Below are 22,290 nucleotides of genomic sequence, written 5' to 3'. Positions count from 1 at the left end.
AGGTGCATTGGCCATGCTAAATTCTCCCTCAATGTACCCGAACAGGCGCTGGAGTGTGGCGACTAGGGGATTTTCACAGTAACTTCATTGCAGTGTTAATGTAAGCCCACCTGTGACACTAATAAATAAACTAAACTTTAAACTCCATCTGCCAGATTTTTGCCCACTCACTTAAGATTTCTATATCCATCTGTAACCTCCTTATGTCCACTTAACAACATACTTTCCTAGCTATCTTTGTGCCATGCAATATTAACTCCCACATCAAAATCATTCATATAAATAATAAAAGGTTGAAGCCTCAGCACATATTCCTGCAGGACTCTCCTCTTCACATTCTGCCAATCAGAAAAAGAAAACATTTATGCATACTCTTTGTTTCTGCCAGCTAATCTGCCAGCTAATCTTCTATCACACTCTCTCTCTCACACACACACACACACACACTCTCTCTCTCTCTCTCTCTCTTTCCCCCCCCCCCCCCCCCAACTTGGTAAAACATAATTTCCCTTTCAGAAAGTCATGCTGACTCTTCCTGATTACTAAGTGCCCAGTTGTAAAACCTCCTTAATGATCAATTCTAACACCCTCCCCATAACAGACGTCAAGCTAACTGACCTATAGCGTCCTGGTTTCTGTCTCCCTCCCTTCTTGCATTGAAGGGTTATATTTGCTACTTTCCAGTCTGATGGAACTTTTCCAGAAACCAACGCACCAACTATCCCATAAGCCACCTCTTTTATGACCCCAAGATGAAGTCCATCAGGACCTAGAGACTGGTACTCGCACACAGCTTCATCAATTTTCTCAGTATTACTTTCTAGTTATTGTAATTTCACTAATTTTCACACACCCTTCCACCTCCTGTTTTACAACTATTACTGGAATGGTTTTTGTATCTTTTACAGTGAAGAGAGAAGCAAAATATTTGTTTTGGCTTTGTTATCTTTGTAACTTTTAGTTTGACTGTTGTATTTAGTTTTTTTTCCTCTGTCCCTTCCTGCCATTCTCTGACACTCATTTCCCATATTACTATTTTGCCTGCCTTGACTCTACGCTTGATTTGCGACATCTACCCAAACTTGATCTCTCACCCTGAACTTTGTTTAGTTTAAAGCCCTCCCCACATCCCTAGTTATGTGGCTTGTTATAACACGGGTCCCAGCATGGTCAGGTGTAGTCTGTCTCAATGGTACGGCCCTCACTTTCCCTAGTACTAATGCTGGTGCCCGATGAACCAGAACCCATTTCTCCGACACCAGTCTTAGAGCCGCGCATTCATCTCTCTAGCTTTATTTATCTTGCATCATATGGTTTGGGTAATAATCCAGAGATGATTACTTTTGAGGTTCTGCTTCTTAATTTGGTGCCTTGCTCCTCATACTGACTATGCAGTGTTATGATCCCAGCTAATGCCACTACTGTACAGTCAACGCAGAATGGAACCTTGGCTCAGTAAACTGTAACTTGTATCTTTTTGTTCCGAGCCTTGGATAACAGAATAACAGGACTGCAAACTAACTTTTAACAAAAGCATAAAACATTTATTAATTATGCAAAGATGAACTACTATATAGTACCCCTTCACCCCACCTATATCTTCACAGGTGTACCCAGATTTGTAAGGCTATCATGAGTTACAGAATATTTGTGATATTATAACTACACAGTCTATGTAAACCAACAGGCCAATTGGGGTTAAACACACAACACTCTGAAACCAAGTTGCAGGTCCACCCAATATAATTTCTGTGGATATTTTATCAAACCCCCCCAGATGCTTATCACACTGAGCCAACTAACTAGTCTCTCTAGAATCTGACTTTCACCCAGATGTTTCCAAACTCCACTCTTGAAAAACTCGCCTTAGAATCTTCTTCCAAACAATGCTTTCACTCTGGTATCTTCACCAAGGATCCACGTCCAGGATTCCAATCACTCCTTTCAGTATTCTGCTGTCTTGGATTGCTACGTGCATTCAAGCTTCCACACAATCTCTCGGGTAGCCAGTCATGCCAATAGAACAATACTGCTTCACAGGCTGTTTTAAAGTAGCACCAACCTTAAGATTACTTCAGATGTCTGGCTTCTTGCTAGCCAATTTCCCAAGATCTGCTCCCTTCAGATCTGTCGTAAATTGGGAGCCCCTCTTTGTCCCTTTCTTTAACTTCAGCGAACAGTACCTTGTTCAGATTCCAGTTCTTTTTCCCTTCAGTCTTCTTGGGACTTCTCTTTCATTCCCTGGTTTCTAGAACGATGTTCTTTAACTTCTGGGACTTGCTTTCTGAGAGCTGCTTTTTTCTCGCATATCTGGTTCCAACTGAACCACAAGTGCTCATGCTTCTCAATTTAGGACCTTGGTTACTAAACAATGGCTTAGGTTGTTTAACCTCTATATTGTTTTGTTTTTACATCATTTATCTTTAATTACAATGTAGGTACAGTTTAAAATGAAACTAAAACCCACAAACCTGCATGGACCTTTGTTTAACATGAAGCTAACTAAAGTTTTAACTCTTTCATATACAGAAATGCAAAAAGTAAACTTAAGGCTATGCCTCATTTCTAACACATACAAATACAAGTATAGATTATTTAAAACAACCTCTGTTTCCTGACAGCAGAATCTCCTTCCTTGTCTTGCCTATGTTGTTGGTACCTACATGGATCACATCAACTGGATCCGTTCATCTGCAGTCCTGAGCAACTATCCCGAGTCACAGCACTTAGCAGGCAACACAGCTGACTGGACACTCACTCTTTGCTGCAGCGAATAGTGTCAATCTCCCTTACTGTCCTGTGCCCTACTACCACATCCTTTTTTGTTTGGTTCCCCCAACTTGAAAGGCTTCCTGTACCACAGTGCCATGGCCAGTCAGCTCTTCCACCCTGAAGCCTCCACTCTCATCCGAACAAGCTGAAAGAACATCAGATCTGTTGGACAATTGCAGGGGCAGACATTCCTGCCCTCTTGATCCCTTTACCTGCCTCAACGGCAGACACACCAGCCTGAGCCCGACCACCTTCCAAATCAGAAGACCCTATGCCCTCCCTAATGTTTCTCAATACCTGCAGCTTGGCCTCCAACTCAATGATTTCGAGTTGAAGCTCTTCAAGCCACAGACACTTGCTGCAGCCCTGGATCACACTTGCATACTTGGGTGTTTTAATTAACTACTTAATTATTTCATTCAATTATTTATTTTTTCTTTTCTATTAATCTTACCACAAACTACTATACTATATTAAACCTAAGGAGTAGAATAGATTTTAACCCCTCACCAGATAGTCGCCAAACATAGAGTTTCTTCCCCTGTAGTAGAGCAACAACCAATTCCCATAGGGTGAAAAAGTTAGAAAAAACACCTCCCTCCTCTACTCAACGAACTCCCTCAACTCATCAAACTCCCAGCACTCCATTGAATTCACATCCCAGTGCTAGGTCACACTGAAAATGTCTGAATTTATATGCTGTGAAAATAAACTCACTAATTGAGTCCAGGGACTGAAAAACCAGTTCCAGCTTGATTCTTTAATTTACTGTCTGCTTCCTAGCGGATAACTTCTATCTCCCTGCTTGGGCTCCTGGATAAGGTTTAGAATTTAAACAGTACTTGCAGTTATATGTGAAATGCAGATAATATTAGATATTTAGAAAGAGACTTGGGGCAGAATTTTTCCGTCCCGCCCACCAAGGGAATTAGAGCGGGCGGGACAGAAAATTTGGCGGCCCATACAAAGGTCATTTGACCTCAGGTGGGAATTTCCAGCCTTGGGGCAACGCGGCTGGAAAATCCCACCCTCAATGTTCTCTGGATTCACCAAATTCTTGGCACTCTGTTGCGGTCACGTTCCATCTTTATTCTATAGGGCGGCACGGTAGCACAGTGGTTAGCACTGCTGCTTCACAGCTCCAGGGTCCCGGGTTCGATTCCCGGCTCGGGTCACTGTCTGTGTGGAGTTTGCACATTCTCCTCGTGTCTGCGTGGGTTTCCTCCGGGTGCTCCGGTTTCCTCCCACAGTCCAAAGATGTGCAGGTTAGGTTGATTGGCCAGGTTAAAAATTGTCCCTTAGAGTCCTGAGATGCGTAGGTTAGAGGGATTAGCGGGTAAAATATGTGGGGGTAGGGCCTGGGTGGGATTGTGGTCGGTGCAGACTTGATGGGCCGAATGGCCTCCTTCTGCACTGTAGGGTTTCTATGTTTCTATCTTGTTTTGCCTTAAAAATATTCAAAAACCACCACCTTTTGAGGAAGGGAGTTCCAGAGACACTCAACCCTCTGAAAGAAAAAATTCTCCTCATCTGTTTTAAATGGGCAACTCCTTATTTTTAAGCAGTGACCCCTTGGTTCTAGATTCTGCCACAAGAGCAAACATTCTCTCCACATCCACCCTGTCGAGACTCCTCAGGATTTTGCATGTTTCAGTCAAAGCATCTCTCACTCTAAACCGCAGCAGATACAAGTCTAGACTGTCCAACACTTCCTCCTAAGACAACCCAGGTATTAGTCTCGTAAACTTTCTCTGATGTGTTTGCTGCCCTGGATCACACTTACTGCAGCAATGATGCCAAACTTGTGTGTTTTAATTAGCTACTTTATTTTATTCTGCCACTTACTTTATCTTTTCTATTAATCTTGCCACAAACCAATTCCAGGTATTAGTCTTGTAAACCTTCTCTGAATTGTTTCTAGCACATTATATCCTTCCTTAAATAAGGAGACCAATACTGTACCTAGAACTCCCGGTGTGGTTTTTGCCCATGCCCTGCATAACTGAAGTGTAATCTCCCTACTTTAGTATTCAATTCCCCTCACAAACAATTTTATAAGTGCCCTGTCATTCTATTTTTAATAGTTTTTAAGCTAACTAGCCAGTAGTTTCTTTCCTGTTTTCTCTCTTCCCCCTCTTTTTGAATAAAAAAGTCATTGGGTAAGGATGGCAGATTTACTGAAGTATATTAGTAAGAAAATGGGTTTAAAAAGCAATCTGGTAGTTTCATGGTCACAATACTATTTCTAATTTTTTAATCCCAGATTTATTTAATTAGTAGAATTTAAATTTCCCAGCTATTGTGGTGTAGCTTGAACTTGTGTCTCCAGGTTATTGGTATAGACCTTTGGACTAGTTATCCAGCAACATAACTGCTATGCTACAGTACCTGTCTCTATCTTCCTGAAGTCTGCTACTATTCTGTTCACTGTTAACTGAATCTCCAAGTTTACCCCATTACCAAACTGAAATGTTGCCTCCTACCCCTAAGTCAGTTCTGTTTTAATATCTACGTAGGCAATTCTTGGTTTTATGTGATTTTGCTAAATGTCTGCCTTTGTTGTTTATTGAACTTATGAAATTACAAGCTTGAACATTTGATCTTTTTGCAGCTTCAGAAGTCAGTGAGGAGACATTTGCTACGTTGCTTTTGATATCTAAACTGATGAAGGTGAGTTTGAGAGGCCTTGGTTGCTTCAGAAGTAACTGTTGATGGGAACAGAATTGTTTTAAGTTGTAGGAGGAAGTTGAAATAACATAACCTGCAACCTGGCCACCCTGCTAACTATTTTCTTTATGGTCTTCATTTAAAAGCAGTATTAGGTACAGATGTTGTCCCACTATATCGACCAACATTTCATGGGATGTTGAAGAAGGAAAGAACTGTTCTGTTAGGACTGACTCCTCCTGAACTGGTCTGGAACCAGGTTCCAAGTGGAAAGGCTGAATGGGGCAGTCAACAACTACGTTAGTAAACGGGGCGGTAGGGAGCTCAGGAGAAAATGGTAGTAGAAATAATTCTGAGCAAAAAATAGGAAGAGAGTAGAGTAACAGTCAAAGAGATGTTTTATGCACCGCAGGTAACGAGAAACTTTAAAATATTTTAAAAAAGAATTAACTTGGCAGAGAAATAAGTAAATGTGTAAGTAAAACATGAGAGCAGAAGGACACGTTAGGGTGTGTGTGGCCCAAATAAGCACTCTTTGTTCTTTATATATTGTATGTTTGTATGAAGTGAATGGACTGCAGATGCAAAGAGAGTATGACATAATAGTCATCATGGAGACATGACTGGCAACTGAATATACCAGAATAAAAGGTCTATAGTTAAGAGCTAGAAGGGGAGAACTAGCCTTGTGATAAAGGATGAGATTGCTTCAGTGATGAGAGAGGATAGAATGATAGGTAAGCACGCAATGGAGACTCTATGGAAAGGATTAAGAAAGAAAAAATGATGAATGACGTTGTGTATTGGATCCCTGGTAGCAGCTGTGGTGTGACTGAATATATAATGCAGAGATTAGACCAGCATGATGTTACAAAAGGCAGCGTGGTTTAAACAAGGGATTTTGCTTTCATAGGTTGGGATAAGAAAACTCAGCTTGTGTTAGAATGGGAAGTGAATATTTTTATTGCAGAAAACTGCTTTGAATACACTTAATGTGTCCCAACAAGGGAACAGGGCATAATTAGATTCAATATTGAGTAATGAACCAGATTTAGTTTCTTGAGCAAAATAACAGGAATGGAAAAAAAAGGCATAAAATGTGACATCCCCAGATCAGATGGTTCCATCCAGCAGTTTTAAAGGAAGTAGGTGAGAACATTGAAGATGCCCTGACTTCCAAAATTTTCTTGATCTTTGTAATGATGTCAATCCCTATATAAGAAAGGTCCCTATAACAGACCAATTAGTCTAAAATCTAGTGTCCCGAAATTACTCGTGTCCATAATTAAGGGTAGAAAGAGTGAACACTTTGAAAATCTGTTGATTTTAAAGTGTAGTCATGTGTGATAAACCTGATTGAATTATTTAAACAGGGGAATGTGTGCATGATATTTCCAGACATCATTTGATAAAGTCCCACATAAAGAGACTTTTACCTAAAGCTGAAGCTTGTGGAATTGAAGGCAAAATATTGACTTGGTAAGAAAATTGGCTCAGCAGTAGGACCCAGAGATTAGGGAAAATGGGAAGGTACTCTAATTGAGAGGATGTGAATAAAGGCATCCCATAGGGGACTCAACTATGCAGCACTTTTATTAACCATTTAGATAGTGAGATAGAAAACCAAATACGCAAATGATACCAAGGTGAGTAACATTGTAGATAGTTCAAATGGAAACAAAAAAATTACAAAGAGATATCAATGGATTAAGTGAATGAGAAAAAAAACTATGGTAAATAGATTCAACATGGGCAAGTGTGAGGTAATCTGCTTTGAGCCTTTAAGAGGTTTGATCAAAACACCTTATCAATGGTGAAACAGTGGAGGTCTAAAGAGACTTGGGTGTCCGCATCCAGGTAAAGAAAATAATCTTGCCTTTGTATCTTGAAGCTTAGAATCATGAGGGAGTAAAAGTAATGTTGCAGCTGTGCAAAACCCTGGTTAGGCCAATTTAGAACATTAAGTTGTTTTGATCCACATTTTTGAGATGTTATGGTGAACTGATAGAGTAGAGGTAAACTATTTCTAAAGGTTAGGACTAGGCCTTTCATGAGTGAATTAGAAACTACATACAAAGGATAGTCAGTGTTTGGAACTGCAGTTGATAAATGAATTTTAAAGTCGAGATTATAGATTTTTGTTATCCATATTCCTTTCGTACTTGGTTATTATGGGAGTGAGAAAATGGCTTTAGGAGCTAAATGGCCTACTCCTGTTCCTATGCAGCATACTATCCAAAGCGCTAATTGTTTCTCTGAATTCCAAGCTGCGTTTTTAACCTTGTCAAGATCCTTTTTTCATTTTGTTAGTTATTTATGCCTGTCAGATGTGCTCTCTTCTTAGTTACATATTGTTAAAACTATTTCTTATCTCAATTTCTGGAAATGTAAACTCAAGTTATTGTGGTCTACTTATCTCCTGCGATTGTTCAAGTGAGATGGGGGAGGAAGATGGAATATTCTGATCTGAGAACTGACTTTGCCATACTTAAAGTATCTGCAGGCTATTCAGACATGTCGGATGTTATGATCAGAACTGATCTCATCCTCATTGCAGAGGTAATAGGATAGCAGTTGAAAACGAGAGAAATTCTGGCGAACCGCTTGCTACTATTTCCCTCCTCTGGCAAAGGTCAGCAAATTCAATGCAGACTAGAAACCAAGGGCTGGATTTTGCATGTTGGATGGGGGGCAAATTGCCCACCACCTCCCCCAGAAAGAAAGTTGGCGCCGTTCCAACTGATGCTCAACAAGGGCCACCCTGCAGCAATACCAATGGCATGAGTGAATTCAGAGTAGGACTTCTGTGAGTGTGAGGAAGTCCTGCCCAGGAGAGCTGCTGGTGAATTTGATTAGCCAGCAACTCGAGCAGTGCCAGAACTCAGTAATGGGTGCTGATGGGACTGCAAATAAGTCCTGTGATGAAAAGGACATGGATCATGGGCAGTGAGGACAACTGTTTTCTGTTACAGGCAGTGTAGTATTCGGATCAATTGTTTGGTAATGAGCTCAATTGGCCGTTAATTTATTTAAAATGGTGAATGAGCTTCTGATTTTGAGACCCATCTGCCTTTCGTATCACAGAGGTTGGGTAGGAAGGTGTTGGCCTAGGCACCAGCCATATTCCCCCCCCCCCAACAAACTGGGGGGTGGGCAAGTGTTCTGTTCATTCAACCGTCTCAGTGGAATCCCATTTGAGGATGTTGCAGACAGTTCAAATGTTAACTGTTATTTTAGAAAGTAAATTGCCTTTCTGTTATTTAGAATCATAGAGGTTTACAGCATGGAAACAGGCCCTTCGGCCCAACCTGTCCATGGCGCCCAGTTTTTACCATTAAGCTAGTCCCAATTGCCTGTGTTTGGCCCATATCCCTCTATACCAATTTTACCCATGTAACTGTCTAAATGCTTTTTAAAAGACAAAATTGTACCCGCCTCAACTACTACCTCTGGCATTTCGTTCCAGACACTCACCACCCTCCTGTGTGGAAAAAATTGCTGCTCTGGACCCTTTTCTATCTCTCCCCTCTCACCTTAAACCTATGCCCTTCAGTTTTAGACTCTCCTATCTTTGGAAAAAGATGTTGACCAGCTAGCTGATTTATGCCCCTCATTATTTTATAGACCTCTATAAGATCACCCCATAGCCTCCTACGCTCCATGGAAAAAAAGTCCCAGTCTATCCAGCCTCTCCTTATAGCTCAAACCATCAAGTCCTGGTAGCATCCTAGTAAATCTTTTTTGCACTCTTTTTAGTTTAATAATACCCTTTCTAGTGAGCTTTCTTGGAAAGTCATTGCATATTTAGCAGGATTCAGTCATACAGAGAAGTTTAAAGAGCTCAATCTCAACTCCGTTTTATCCTTGCTGTTACTCTAATAAATGGAACTTATTTTCCTTCAGGTGTCTTTGGATCCTCTTCATATGAAAGCTGTCGACCATGTGCTTGCAAAAACACTGAAGCCTAAAGTACTTAAGCTGACCAAAGACGGATGTGTTTCACAGATGTCAAAGGAAATTGCCGAGACTGTGCAAAATATACAGTCATATATTTTGGCAATTACAAATCCCGAATGGGCTACTGCTAGTTCACATCGGGTTGCTCAAGAACTTCCAACAGGTAAATTTGATCGTAGATTTCTGGTGAAATTGATGCAATTGGCTTCTGCATTCACTATTTTGATTTTAATTTGTGTCACCTAATTAGATAAGCAGGGGCCCTGTACACAAGCCTTATGATGTTGAACCCCCCTCTACTACTGCCTCTGGCAGCTCGTTCCAGTTACTCACCATCCTCTGTGTGAAAAAACTGCCGCTCTGGACCCTTTTTGTATCTCTCCCCTCTCACCTTAAACCTATTCCATTATTGAATTACCTGAAAGGAGAAATATTTAATTTTGTAACCTGCAATATATATTTTTGTCATATGGTTAACGACCGGATTCTTCAAGTTCATTCAGAATTTTCTTTTAAGCTATGCCTTTAACTATCTTCTGCCATATATGCACCAGCTTTCTAGGGATCAGGTTTCAATCAGCTATCTTGGCAAAAGCTCTATGCTCTTGGCGAATCGTATAACCAGGGCTGTAAATAGGGCTCTAAACTAAATAGTGGGGGGGAGGGTTCAGGGGTGTGGGGAATTACAAAATCAAAGGTAAAGGAGAGGGTTCGAGTGCAGGTTAATGATGAGGACATTCATCTAGCTAAAGGAGTCAAGGGCTCAGGCAGAGTAAAAAAGGTGACAAACGCAAGAAGGGAGGTGGTCAACGCAGTGCAAGGAGATGGTCTGGGGAAGGATAACCAGTCGGGTCAGAGCGTGCAATCAAAAGAATGCACTAACAAATTAGGTCCATATAAAGGCTAGCATAAAGACACTTTACCTGAATGCACGTAGCATTCGAAACAAAGTGAATGAGTTGATGGCACAAATCAGTACAAATGGGTATGATCTAGTGGCCATTACAGAAACGTGGTTGCAGGGTGACCAGGACTGGGAATTGAATATCCAGGGGTATCAGACATTTCGGAAGGATAGACAGGAAGGAAAAGGAGGTGGGGTAGCTCTGTTAATTAAAGATAACATCAGGGCGGTAGTGAGAGACGATATGGGCTCGAAGGAGCAGAATGTGGAATTGTTGTGGGTGGAGATAAGGAATAGTAAGGGGAGAAAGTCACTGGTGGGCGTGGTCTATAGGCCCCCAAATAATAACTTTGAGGTGGGTCGGGCTATAAACAAGCAAATAATGGATGCGTGCAAAAACGGAACAGCAATAATCATGGGGGATTTTAACCTGCATATTGATTGGTTGACTCAAGTCGGACGCGGTGGACTTGAGGAAGAGTTCTTAGAATGCTGTCGGGATAGTTTCCTCGAACAGTATGTTACAGAACCTACGAGGGAGCGAGCTATCTGGGATCTGGTCCTGTGTAATGAGACAGGTAAAATTAATGATCTTGTGAGGGATCCTCTTGGAATGAGTGATCACAATATGGTTGAATATTGTCCTCTGCTTGAACAGAGGGGAGTACAATAGGATGAAGGCAGAATTGGCTAATGTAGACTGGGAGCGCAGACTAGTTGGTAGGACAGCTGAGCAACAGTGGCGGATTTTTAAGGAGATTTTTCTCAGTACTCAGCAAAAATATATTCCTGTGATAAAGAAGGAATGTAAGAAAAGGGATAACCAGCCGTGGATAACTAAGGAAATAAAGGAGAGTATTAAATTAAAAACCGATGCGTACAGAGTGGCCAAAACTAGTGGGGAACTGGAAGATTGGGAAAGCTTTAAAAAACAATAAAAAACTACTAAGAAAGCGATAAAGAAAGGAAAGATAGATTATGAAACTAAACTAGCACAAAATATAAAAACTGATAGTAAAAGTTTTTACAAATATATAAAAAGGAAAAGAGTAGCGAAAGTAAATGTTGGACCCTTAGAAGATGAGATGGGGGATTTAATAATGGGAAACGAGGAAATGGCCGAGGCCTTAAACAAGTTTTTTGTGTCAGTCTTCACGGTAGAGGACACAAATAGCTTACCGAAAATTGATGGTCGTGGGACTGTAGGGAGTGAGGTCCTTAAAACGATTACTATTACTAAAGAGGTAGTGCTTGGTAGGCTAATGGGACTAAAGGTAGACAAGTCCCCGGGCCCGGATGGAATGCATCCCAGGGTACTGAAAGAAATGGCAGAAGTAATAGCGGATGCGTTGGTTGTAATTTATCAAAATTCGCTGGACTCTGGGGAAGTGCCGGCTGATTGGAAAACAGCTAATGTGACGCCACTGTTTAAAAAAGGAGGTAGACAAAAGGCGGGTAACTACAGGCCGGTTAGCTTAACGTCCATAGTTGGGAAATTGCTGGAATCCATCATTAAAGAAGAAATAGCAGGACACCTGGGAAAAAATGGTTCAATCAAGCAGACGCAGCATGGATTCATGAAGGGAAAGTCGTGTTTGACGAATTTACTGAATTTTTATGAAGATGTAATGAGTGCAATTGACAGAGGGGAACCAGTGGATGTGGTGTTTTTGGATTTCCAGAAGGCGTTCGATAAGGTGCCTCACAAAAGGTTGCTGCAGAAGATTAGGGTACATGGAGCTGAGGGTAAAGTGTTAGCGTGGATTGAGGATTGGCTATCTAACAGGAAGCAGAGAGTTGGAATAAATGGGTGCTTTTCTGGTTGGCAGTTGGTGACTAGTGGCATGCCGCAGGGATCGGTGCTGGGGCCTCAACTGTTTACCGTATACATAGACGTCTGGAGGAGGGGACCGAGTGTAGGATAACAAAGTTTGCGGATGATACAAAGATGAGTGGGAAAGCGAATTGCGTGGAGGATGTGGAAAGTCTGCAGAGAGATTTGGATAGGCTAAGTGAGTGGGCGAGGATCTGGCAGATGGAGTATAACGTTGACAAGTGTGAAGTTATCAACTTTGGAAGGAATTATAGTAAAATGGACTATTATTTAAATGGTGAAAAATTACAACATGCTACTGTGCAGAGGGACCTGGGGGTCCTTGTGCATGAATCGCAAAAACTCAGTTTGCAGGTGCAGCAGGTGATCAAGAAGGCAAATGGAATGTTGGCCTTTATTGCGAAGGGGATGGAGTATAAAAGCAGGGAGGTCTTGCTGCAATTGTACAAGGTACTGGTGAGGCCGCAACTAGAGTACTGTGTGCAATTTTGGTCCCCTTATTTGCGGAAGGATGTATTGCCCTTGGAGGGAGTGCAGAGAAGGTTCACCAGGTTGATACCCGAAATGAGGGGGTTAGTTTATGAGGAGAGATTGAGTAGATTGGGCCTGTACTCGTTGGAGTTTAGAAGGCTGAGGGGAGATCTTATAGAGACATATAAGATAATGAAGGGGCTAGACAGGGTAGAGGCAGAGAGATTCTTTCCACTTAGAAAGGAAACAAGAACTAGAGGACTGAGCCTCAAAATAAGGGGGAGTCAGTTTAGGACAGAGTTGAGGAGGAACTTCTTCTCTCAGAGGGTAGTGAATCTCTGGAATTCTCTGCCCATTGAAGCAGTGGAGGCTACCTCGTTAAATATGTTTAAGTCACAGGTAGATAGATTTCTGAGCAATAAGGGAATTAAGGGTTATGGGGAGCAGGCGGGTAAGTGGAACTAAACCACTATCAGATCAGCCATGATCTTATTGAATGGCGGGGCAGGATCGAGGGGCTAGATGGCCTTCTCCTGCTCCTATTTCTTATGTTCTTATGTTCTCTTTGGTTGCAGGACCCGAGAAGATACAAGCCTTGAAATTCTGCCTACAAATGTCTGAAAACTGGTTAAAATCTACAGCACCCACGGTATGATTGAAATATTACACATGGTATCTTTCATTTTATAAAGGAAACAAAATTCATATACATGTTTCTGTAAGGTGACTGGAAATTTCATTTTGTTGAGCAAATAAAAGCAAGTCATGGTGTTGGGGAAGTTGTGTAATTTGAAGCATATCCTAGACTTCGGTTGGAATATAAACCGATTTTCTTTTGAATGTCAGCTTGGACAAATAACGGTGCTGATCAGAAATAGCAGAAGTCTGCACTATTTAGGCAAAATGCAGTCTGTTAAGAGTTCGTATAATTTTCCTTCAACTCCTGTAGCACTAGGAGCTAAGCTTGATGTTGTGATAGTTTGTACATGTCCATACATTAGCAACTCTTGCTGTCTTGTATTGCAGATTTGAGAAAATTCTCTGTGCTTATCTTGCTGGTCCACATTGGGCTGAATTTAAGGCATGTTACAATAAGGTTATACTATGGAGTTAATTTAGTGCTTCCAGCATGAATATATATACTCATTGAGAGCACCATTTGGACAAGAGGGCTTCATTGCTCTAGCCCTAACTCCAGCCTGTAAGCACAGCTTTCTACTGGCTGTACGGGATTACCCCATATAATATATAGATAATTATGTGATTCAAACTATAACTGATGAATAGGTTTCTTTTTACTCATTAACTATTTTTTTAAACTGTCAGGAAAAAGCCCATCAAAAAGCAGAGGATTCGATAACTAGGTTACGAGTAGAGTATGAGAATTCAGCCACAGCGAATCTGCTGAGAATCCACAACTTAAACAGCCCTGAATACCTGAAATTAATTAAACTGCCAGCTAAGCTAATTTGTTCATTGTATGAGCACAGCAGCATTGAAGACAGGCTAAAGCACCCTACTGCCAAAGATTACCCAGGTAAGTTTTTTTCATTTGTGTATCTATTATTTAAAAATGCTGAACTTGTTTTATCATCTGGCTATCTGAACTATTCAGTGCAGGTTGCCTGATAATTTGCCCTGATGCAAGAAAGCAGATCTACTCCAAAACTATCCTCCCTGTTCACTGTTAATACAGTAAGAAGTTTAACAACACCAGGTTAAAGTCCAACAGGTTTATCTGGTAGCAAAAGCCACACAAGCTTTCAGAGCTCCAAGCCCCTTCTTCACTCACCTGAAGAAGGGGCTTGGAGCTCCGAAAGCTTGTGTGGCTTTTGCTACCAAATAAACCTTTTGGACTTTAACCTGGTGTTGTTAAACTTCTTACTGTGTTTACCCCAGTCCAACGCCGGCATCTCCACATCACTGTTAATACCCCAGACCCAACATTATTGTGGCAACACCATCACCCGAAGGTCTCATGTTTGATGAAATAGTAATACTCCCACCCCCCCACCGCCTGAACACAGCAAATGCCTTAGTGATCCCATTTTAAGAACATATTAAAACAGTATCAAAATGCAGCGACCACCCAAACCTATCTCCCACAGACTCTACAGACCTGCACCCATTTAACCTTGCACTTACCCACTCTCTGTATCAAATTTCCTGGTCTCCATTCTACTCGGAGAATTTAAGTGTTATTTATTTGGTAGCAAAAGCCACACAGGGCCTCTGAGAGTTGGCTGCTGACCTGCCAGACAATGCCTAAACGCCTGTCCAAATTCAGGCAGGTGCCTTCTCTTCCTGCCCCAGGATAGGTCTTGATCACCTATTCACTCCCTGACTTTGATGCTGTTGATTTTGATCACCTCTGGATCTGGTTCTCTTCTCTTACCACAACCTTAACCTTAGCAGCAGGCCTTACCCTAACATTATCAGAATTGCTGTAGTTACAGAATACCAACTTTACAAGTTCCCTTAAGGTGACACTGTCGGCATCATGCTCACAACTGATTTTCTTTTTTTGTCTGATCTGGAATGGTCTGAACTATACTCCCTCCCAAAATATTACATTATAAATCCTTGTGCGCAAGCATCAAAAATCTTAAGTATTTGCCCTGTACTTTCATTTGGTGGACAAACACTATTGAGAATAATAACTTGCAGTAAGAGTGAATAATCTGAATTTCACTAATCTCCATCATCTTGATGTGCATAAAGATCTATAGTCTCTTTATATTTAAAACTGACGCAGCAAAATATCGACAGCAATCATTCAGAATCAATTAGATTTCTTTTTCTTATTTATTGACTGTCTCAATGGCTAAGATGCAATATATTTCAAATCGAAACAGGAAATGGAATCAATTGATTCAGACCTGAAATATTTACTGAGCGGAATTGTGTCTTTTTTTTTAGATATTCATGCTGCAGCTGCTGATCTAGCAGAAATAAATGGCCGAGATATAAATAAAATCAGATTTACATTGCTGGAGGAGTATTTGTGTCCTCCCACCAAACCAGTTTTGGTAAGTGTGTAAACTGTGTAGTTGTCAAAGATCAGCAAATAGTGTGGCTGCTTGGACTGGTGTGATCTTATAGGCAAGCTGCAGTACCTAACTTTCCTGGTTTCCGTGCAGTAATGGACAATGGCTGCTGTAATTATAATGGATGATGGTAACTGATTTAATTGTTGTATTGGAATTAAATTGACATCTGTTTGTATTTGATGAAAACAAATACAAACGCAGAAACTTTGAAACAAAAATATAGCACAAATTTCAATCCGCATCAGAAAATCAGTCAATGGATTAGGTTGAGATGTGACGCTTGGGTTCTGGCAATGGTCTCGAGCTAAACTTTTGACATTTTTCTAAAAGTTGCACCTGCTGTAAATTTCCAGCTTTCCCTGCTCAGTATTTGCATGTTTTCGTGTTGAGGAGAACCTTAAACGAGTGCTGTTTAATGCTGACATTTTGTATTACAGAAAAGGGGAAGGTTACTTGGCATCATCAAACCTGCCTTTCTATATTAGTGATGCCAGCTTTATCTTTTTAATCCCAAATTCCTTCCTTGTTTATATTCTTTTTAATATCCATTCTTGTTTCATAAGTAGCTATCTCACTTCTTAAACAATTCAGTTAAGTTTGCATCTATGACGTGCTATGGCATTATGGGGGCAGAACAGTGGCACAGTGATTAGCACTGCTGCCTCACAGCACCAGGGACTCGGTTTTGATTCCTGGCTTGGGTCACTGTCTGTGTGGAGTCTGCACGTTCTCCCTGTGTCTGCGTGGGTTTCTTCTGGGTGCTCCGGTTTCCTCCCACAGTCCAAAAAGACGTGCTGGTTAGGTGCATTGGCCATGCTAAATTCTCGCACATTGTACCCAAACAGGCACCGGAGTGTGGTGAATAGGGAATTTTCACAGTAACTTCATTGCAGTGTTAATGTAAGTCTACTTGTCACACTAATAAATAAAGCTAAAATAAATAAAATATATTTCTCACGTTCTCCCAACACTCACTTTTCCTTGGATTGAAGCACTGTCTTCAAGGTCCATCTGACAACTTGCTTGTTTGATTCTGTTGCATATTTCAAGATGAGAGCGGCACGGTAGCACAGTGGTTAGCACTGCTGTTTCACAGCTCCAGGGACCTGGGTTCGATTTCCGGCTTGGGTCACTGTCTGTGTGGAGTTTGCACATTCTCCTCGTGTCTGCGTGGGTTTCCTCCGGGTGCTCCGGTTTCCTCCCACAGTCCAAAGATGTGCGGGTTAGGTTGATTGGCCATGCTAAAATTGCCCTTAGTGTCCTGAGATGCGTAGGTTAGAGGGATTAGTGGGTGGATATGGGGGTAGGGCCTGGGTGGGATTGTGGTCGGTGCAGACTCGATGGGCCGAATGGCCTCTTTCTGTGCTGTAGGGTTTCTATGATTTCTATGATCCTCAGGTTTACTGTGGCCCAGTTTCTTGCTCCTTTCTGCTGACTGTAGTCTATTTTCTTCCTGCTTATTTTCTTAGAGCTGCACACCAAGAGGTCCCAAGAGCTCTTCCTTTATATTCTGTAGCCAAAGTGTATGGTCAGTGGTCTTCCTGATCTCTCATTGGTTCAGACAATGCATGATCGGCCTCTGATTGGCTTCTTAAGGGTGATGGTCATCTCTTGATATTGTTTCCTGTTATTTCCTGACAGGTGTCCGTTATCTGTGGGATGTCCCTCCCAATATAGTTTTTTTCCCCATTAATTCATTAGATGAGATGGTGGGGTGCTTCAAACTGCTTTTGGTATTTTCTTCTTTGTGATGAGAGAGGCTCTAGGTGTCAATGTGATAATTAACTTCTAGGGCTCATCATCTCAAATGCTTAATTGGTATCGAGCGGGATTTTCATTAAGACCGGTGATTATCAGGATCTTTTCCTAATGAATTGGTGCCTGGAGCAAAGCTAACTAAAAACATTGCATACAATCTTGACCTGATTCAGAGATTACAAAGTCACTTCGTACCTAAAATCTACATATATATATATATATCTATATATCAGTGCATAACGGCAATCAGTGTTTTAAAACTGAGTAGTAAGCCACATTTATAAAACACAGCACGACACATGTTCATAAGTAATAAAAGTCAAAAGAACTACTTGGCTACAAAAACTGATTGCAGAATTCAGCCTTTAAACTCGGAGAGCAAAAGAGTACATGCATTTGTTACACATTTTGAAGGAAAGTAACTACAAGTGGGGATTTCCATCCACGCTCGCCCCAAAACCAGAAAATTCCACCTGACGTCAACAAACCGTTGCATGGTCCACCCCCCACCTGCTATGAGTGCCGTGGCAGGCAGGATGAGAAAACTCCCCCTTACATTTAAGGCAATACACATTAAAACATAGCTTTGTACTGGCTTAAGGTCATGTGGTATTTCTTCACTTGTCAGTTAAGAATGCATCAGCACTCAAGGCTTCTATAGTGTAATAGTGTCCTGCATTGATCATAAGTACACTATAATATTAGGTTAGTAGATTAAAATAACTTTGTTTACCTAATCATTAAATGTGACTAAACTAATTATTAAACATGGAGTTCCTTTAATTATTTTACTGTCTGTCCATGAGCACGGGAGGGTAGAGATCTCTCCCGACTTTACAGCCTTCTTCAAGAATCTGAAGTCAGATTTCTAACTAATATTGCTCGTATATCTCTGCTTCTGCAGGATTTGTGCCACGCTTCTGTTCATGCCTAGTCCTGCGTGCCAAGCATTTTCTTTGCAAGCTTGACTTGACAAAGGTCAGCAGTTTCCTTAACCTCTACAGTCGTATTGCTTTCCAGTAAAAACTTTTTTTCAGCAGATTCTTGCATTGACCAAATTAACAGTCATGCCCTGCTCTTTGGCCCGTTGTAGCTCATAAGTAAATAAGAAACAAAATATCACAAACCTACAGGAACAACTGTCAGTGAAACTGACAACTTAATTAACCAAAAACAGCCAACCATGAAGCTGCCCAAAGCAAAGTAGCAATTCCTGCTCTGAGTAGCTGTTGCCTCCTGAAAGTTGCAGAAGGTGGAAACTGACAAGCTGAACAATGATTGATTGGAGGAGCAGCAAGAGTGGGAAAGAGGAAGCCTTTAATTGGAGGAGTTGGAACATTTCTTCAGCTGGCCCCACTGCTGCCATTTAGGAGACTTTCAGATCCACTGTCACTTTTCTTTCATTTTCTTCTCCTTGGCCATCTGGAAGATATCAAAAAGGAGGGGTCTCTGCCAGTCATGAGCCTGGATCAGGCAGGGGGGGGAACCAGCACTTGGGTTTAGTTTATGGTTCTTCGTTTATGATATGCTTGTGAAATTGCTGAGAAAATTTCTTATGGCCTCAGTTACTCAGCCTCGCACCAGCCTGGACCTAACTTGACCTGCTCAGGATCCCAGCACTATCCAATAGCCTAGATATGGAAGAGGCTGCTCTTCCTACCCTGCTTGGATCAGAGCCCCTGTGGTCCAAGCTCCTTCGCAGACTGTGCATGCAGACCCCCTGCAGTGACACAGGCTAAGGTGGATCTGCAATCACCCACTAACAGGGGAAGCGGCAACAATAAGGAGGAAAGTTCGGGCAAGAGAGAAATCCAGGTTGCGGGTAGGGCAGAGAAGGAGGAGAGGATGTGTGTGTCTGTCTTGAAGGGGAGAGTTGGAAGGGAAAGGGTGAGAGGGTGATTCTGGATGGGCTGGGAGAGAGAAGGGCGGAATGAGTGGGGATATAGTTGGGAGTGATAACATGAATGAGGGAAGGGGTTTGTGAAGAAGGACTGCTGATTGGGGGGATTGTATGGAAGAGGGGCTGTTGAGTGAATGAGTGAGTGGAAGGGATAGGGCAGAGGAGCTGCTGGGTGGACGAGTGGGGGGGGGGGTGCGCAGCGAGGCTGGTTGGGAAGAGCTGTGGTTGCGCTTCATTAAGTCTTCTGTCACCATGGAATATGGAGAATTAGATTATATAAAATAGCATTTTTACAAAGTACTTTAAAAATGCAGATTTTCATATTTATGTGATATATTTTGATCTATAATATGTGAACTTCAGTAATAAAAACATAAATGCCAGCCTTTTTTGCCCATCCATAGAACCATAGAAAATTACAGCTCAGAAACAGGCCTTTTGGCCCTTGTCTGTGCCGAACCATTTTATGCCGAGTCCCACTGACCTGCACTTGGACCATATCCCTCCACACCCCTCTCATCCATGAACCCGTCCAAGTTTTTCTTAAATGTTAAAAGTGACCCCGCATTTACCACTTTATCCGGCAGCTCATTCCACACTCCCACCACTCTCTGCGTGAAGAAGCCCCCCCTAATATTCCCTTTAAACTTTTCTCCTTTCACCCTTAACCCATGCCCTCTGGTTTTTTTCTCCCCTAGCCTCAGCGGAAAAAGCCTGCTTGCATTCACTCTATCTATACCCATCAAAATCTTATACACCTCTATCAAATCTCCCCTCAATCTTCTACGCTCCAGGGAATAAAGTCCCAACCTATTCAATCTCTCTCTGTAACTCAGCTTCTCAAGTCCCGGCAACATCCTTGTGAACCTTCTCTGCACTCGTTCAATCTTATTTACATCCTTCCTGTAACTAGGTGACCAAAACTGTACACAATACTCCAAATTCGGCCTCACCAATGCCTTATATAACCTTACCATAACACTCCAACTTTTATACTCGATACTCCGATTTATAAAGGCCAATGTACCAAAGGCACTCTTTACGACCCTATCCACCTGTGACGTCACTTTTAGGGAATTCTGTACCTGTATTCCCAGATCCCTCTGTTCAAAAGAACAAAGAACAAAGAACAGTACAGCACAGGAAACAGGCCCTTCGGCCCTCCAAGCCTGTGCCGCTCCTTGGTCCAACTAGACCAATTGTTTGTATCCCTCCATTCCCAGGGTGCTCATGTGACTATCCAGGTAAGTCTTAAACGATGTCAGCGTGCCTGCCTCCACCACCCTACTTGGCAGCGCATTCCAGGCCCCCACCACCCTCTGTGTAAAAAACGTCCCTCTGATATCTGAGTTATACTTCGCCCCTCTCACCTTGAGCCCATGACCCCTCGTGATCGTCACCTCCGACCTGGGAAAAAGCTTCCCACTGTTCACCCTATCTATACCCTTCATAATCTTGTACACCTCTATTAGATCTCCCCTCATTCTCCGTCTTTCCAAGGAGAACAACCCCAGTCTACCCAATCTCTCCTCATAGCTAAGACCCTCCATACCAGGCAACATCCTGGTAAACCTTCTCTGCACTCTCTCTAACGCCTCCACGTCCTTCTGGTAGTGCGGCGACCAGAACTGGACGCAGTACTCCAAATGTGGCCTAACCAGCGTTCTATACAGCTGCATCATCAGACTCCAGCTTTTATACTCTTATACTTTTATACTCTTATACTTTATACTTTTATACTCAACTGCACTCTTCAGAGTCCTACCATTTACCCTGTACGTTCTTCTTTGGTTTGTCCCTCCAAAGTGCAATATCTCACACTTGTCCGCGTTAAACTCCATTTGCCATTTTTCAGCCCATTTTTCTAGTTGGTCCAAATCCCTCTGCAAGCTTTGAAAACCTTCCTCACTGTCCACTACACCTCCAATCTTTGTATCATCAGCAAACTTGCTGATCCAATTTACCACATTATCATCCAGATCATTGATATAGATGACAAACAACAATGGACCCAACACCGATCCCTGTGGCACACCACTAGTCACAGGCCTCCACTCAGAGAAGCAATCCTCCACAACCACTCTCTGGCTTCTTCCATTGAGCCAGTGTCTTATCCAATTTACTACCTCCCCATGTATACCTAGCGACTGAACCTTCCTAACTAACCTCCCATGAGGGACCTTGTCAAAGGCCTTGCTGAAATCCAGGTAGACAACATCCACCGCCTTCCCTTCATCCACTTTCCTGGTAACCTCGAAAAACTCTAATAGATTGGTCAAACATGACCTACCACGCACAAAGCCATGTTGACTCTCCCTAATAAGTCCCTGTCTATCCAAATATTTGTAGATCCTATCCCTTATCACACCTTCCAATAACTTGCCCACCACCGACGTCAAACGTACTGGCCGATAATTTCCCGGATTTCTTTTGGAACCTTTTTTAAACAACGGAACAACATGAGCCGCCCTCCAATCATCCGGCACTTCCCCGTGAATACTGACATTTTAAATGTGTCTGCCAGGGCCCCTGCAAGTTCAACACTAGCTTCCCTCAAGGTCCGTGGGAATACCCTGTCCGGTCCTGGGGATTTATCCACTCTGATTTGCCTCAAGACAGCGAGCACCTCCTCCCCTTTAATCTGTAAAGGTTCCATGGCCTCCCTACCAGTTTGCCCTATTTCCGTAGACTCCATGCCCATTTCCTCAGTAAATACGGATGCAAAAAAACCTTTTAGTATCTCCCCCATCTCCATACACAGTCTACCACTCTGGTCTTCAAGAGGACCAATTTTATCCCTCACTATCCTTTTGCTCCTAACATACCTATAGAAGCTCTTTGGATTTTCCTTCACTCTGTCTGCCAAAGCAACCTCATGTCTTCTTTTAGCCCTCCTGATTTCCCTCTTAAGTAGCTTCTTGCACTTTTTATACTCCTCGAGCATCTGATGTGTTCCTTGCTGCCTGTACATTTCATA

General features: G+C 42.1%; 1 protein-coding gene across 1 annotated transcript in view; it reads left to right on the top strand.

The window, feature by feature from the left end:
- Positions 1 to 22,290, top strand: part of kntc1 (kinetochore associated 1) — a 122,381-nt gene that overhangs the window by 72,586 nt on the left and 27,505 nt on the right. The window contains exons 47-51 of the mRNA XM_078227056.1: positions 5,384 to 5,442; positions 9,343 to 9,559; positions 13,181 to 13,254; positions 13,932 to 14,142; positions 15,525 to 15,634. Of these exons, the coding sequence (XP_078083182.1) occupies positions 5,384 to 5,442; positions 9,343 to 9,559; positions 13,181 to 13,254; positions 13,932 to 14,142; positions 15,525 to 15,634 (671 nt within the window). The remainder of the gene's footprint in view (positions 1 to 5,383; positions 5,443 to 9,342; positions 9,560 to 13,180; positions 13,255 to 13,931; positions 14,143 to 15,524; positions 15,635 to 22,290) is intronic.

Source organism: Mustelus asterias, chromosome 13 (genome assembly GCF_964213995.1).
Source record: "Mustelus asterias chromosome 13, sMusAst1.hap1.1, whole genome shotgun sequence".
NCBI lineage: Eukaryota > Metazoa > Chordata > Chondrichthyes > Carcharhiniformes > Triakidae > Mustelus > Mustelus asterias.
Note: the sequence above shows the minus strand (reverse complement) of the source record. Positions and strands in the feature narration are given on the sequence as shown.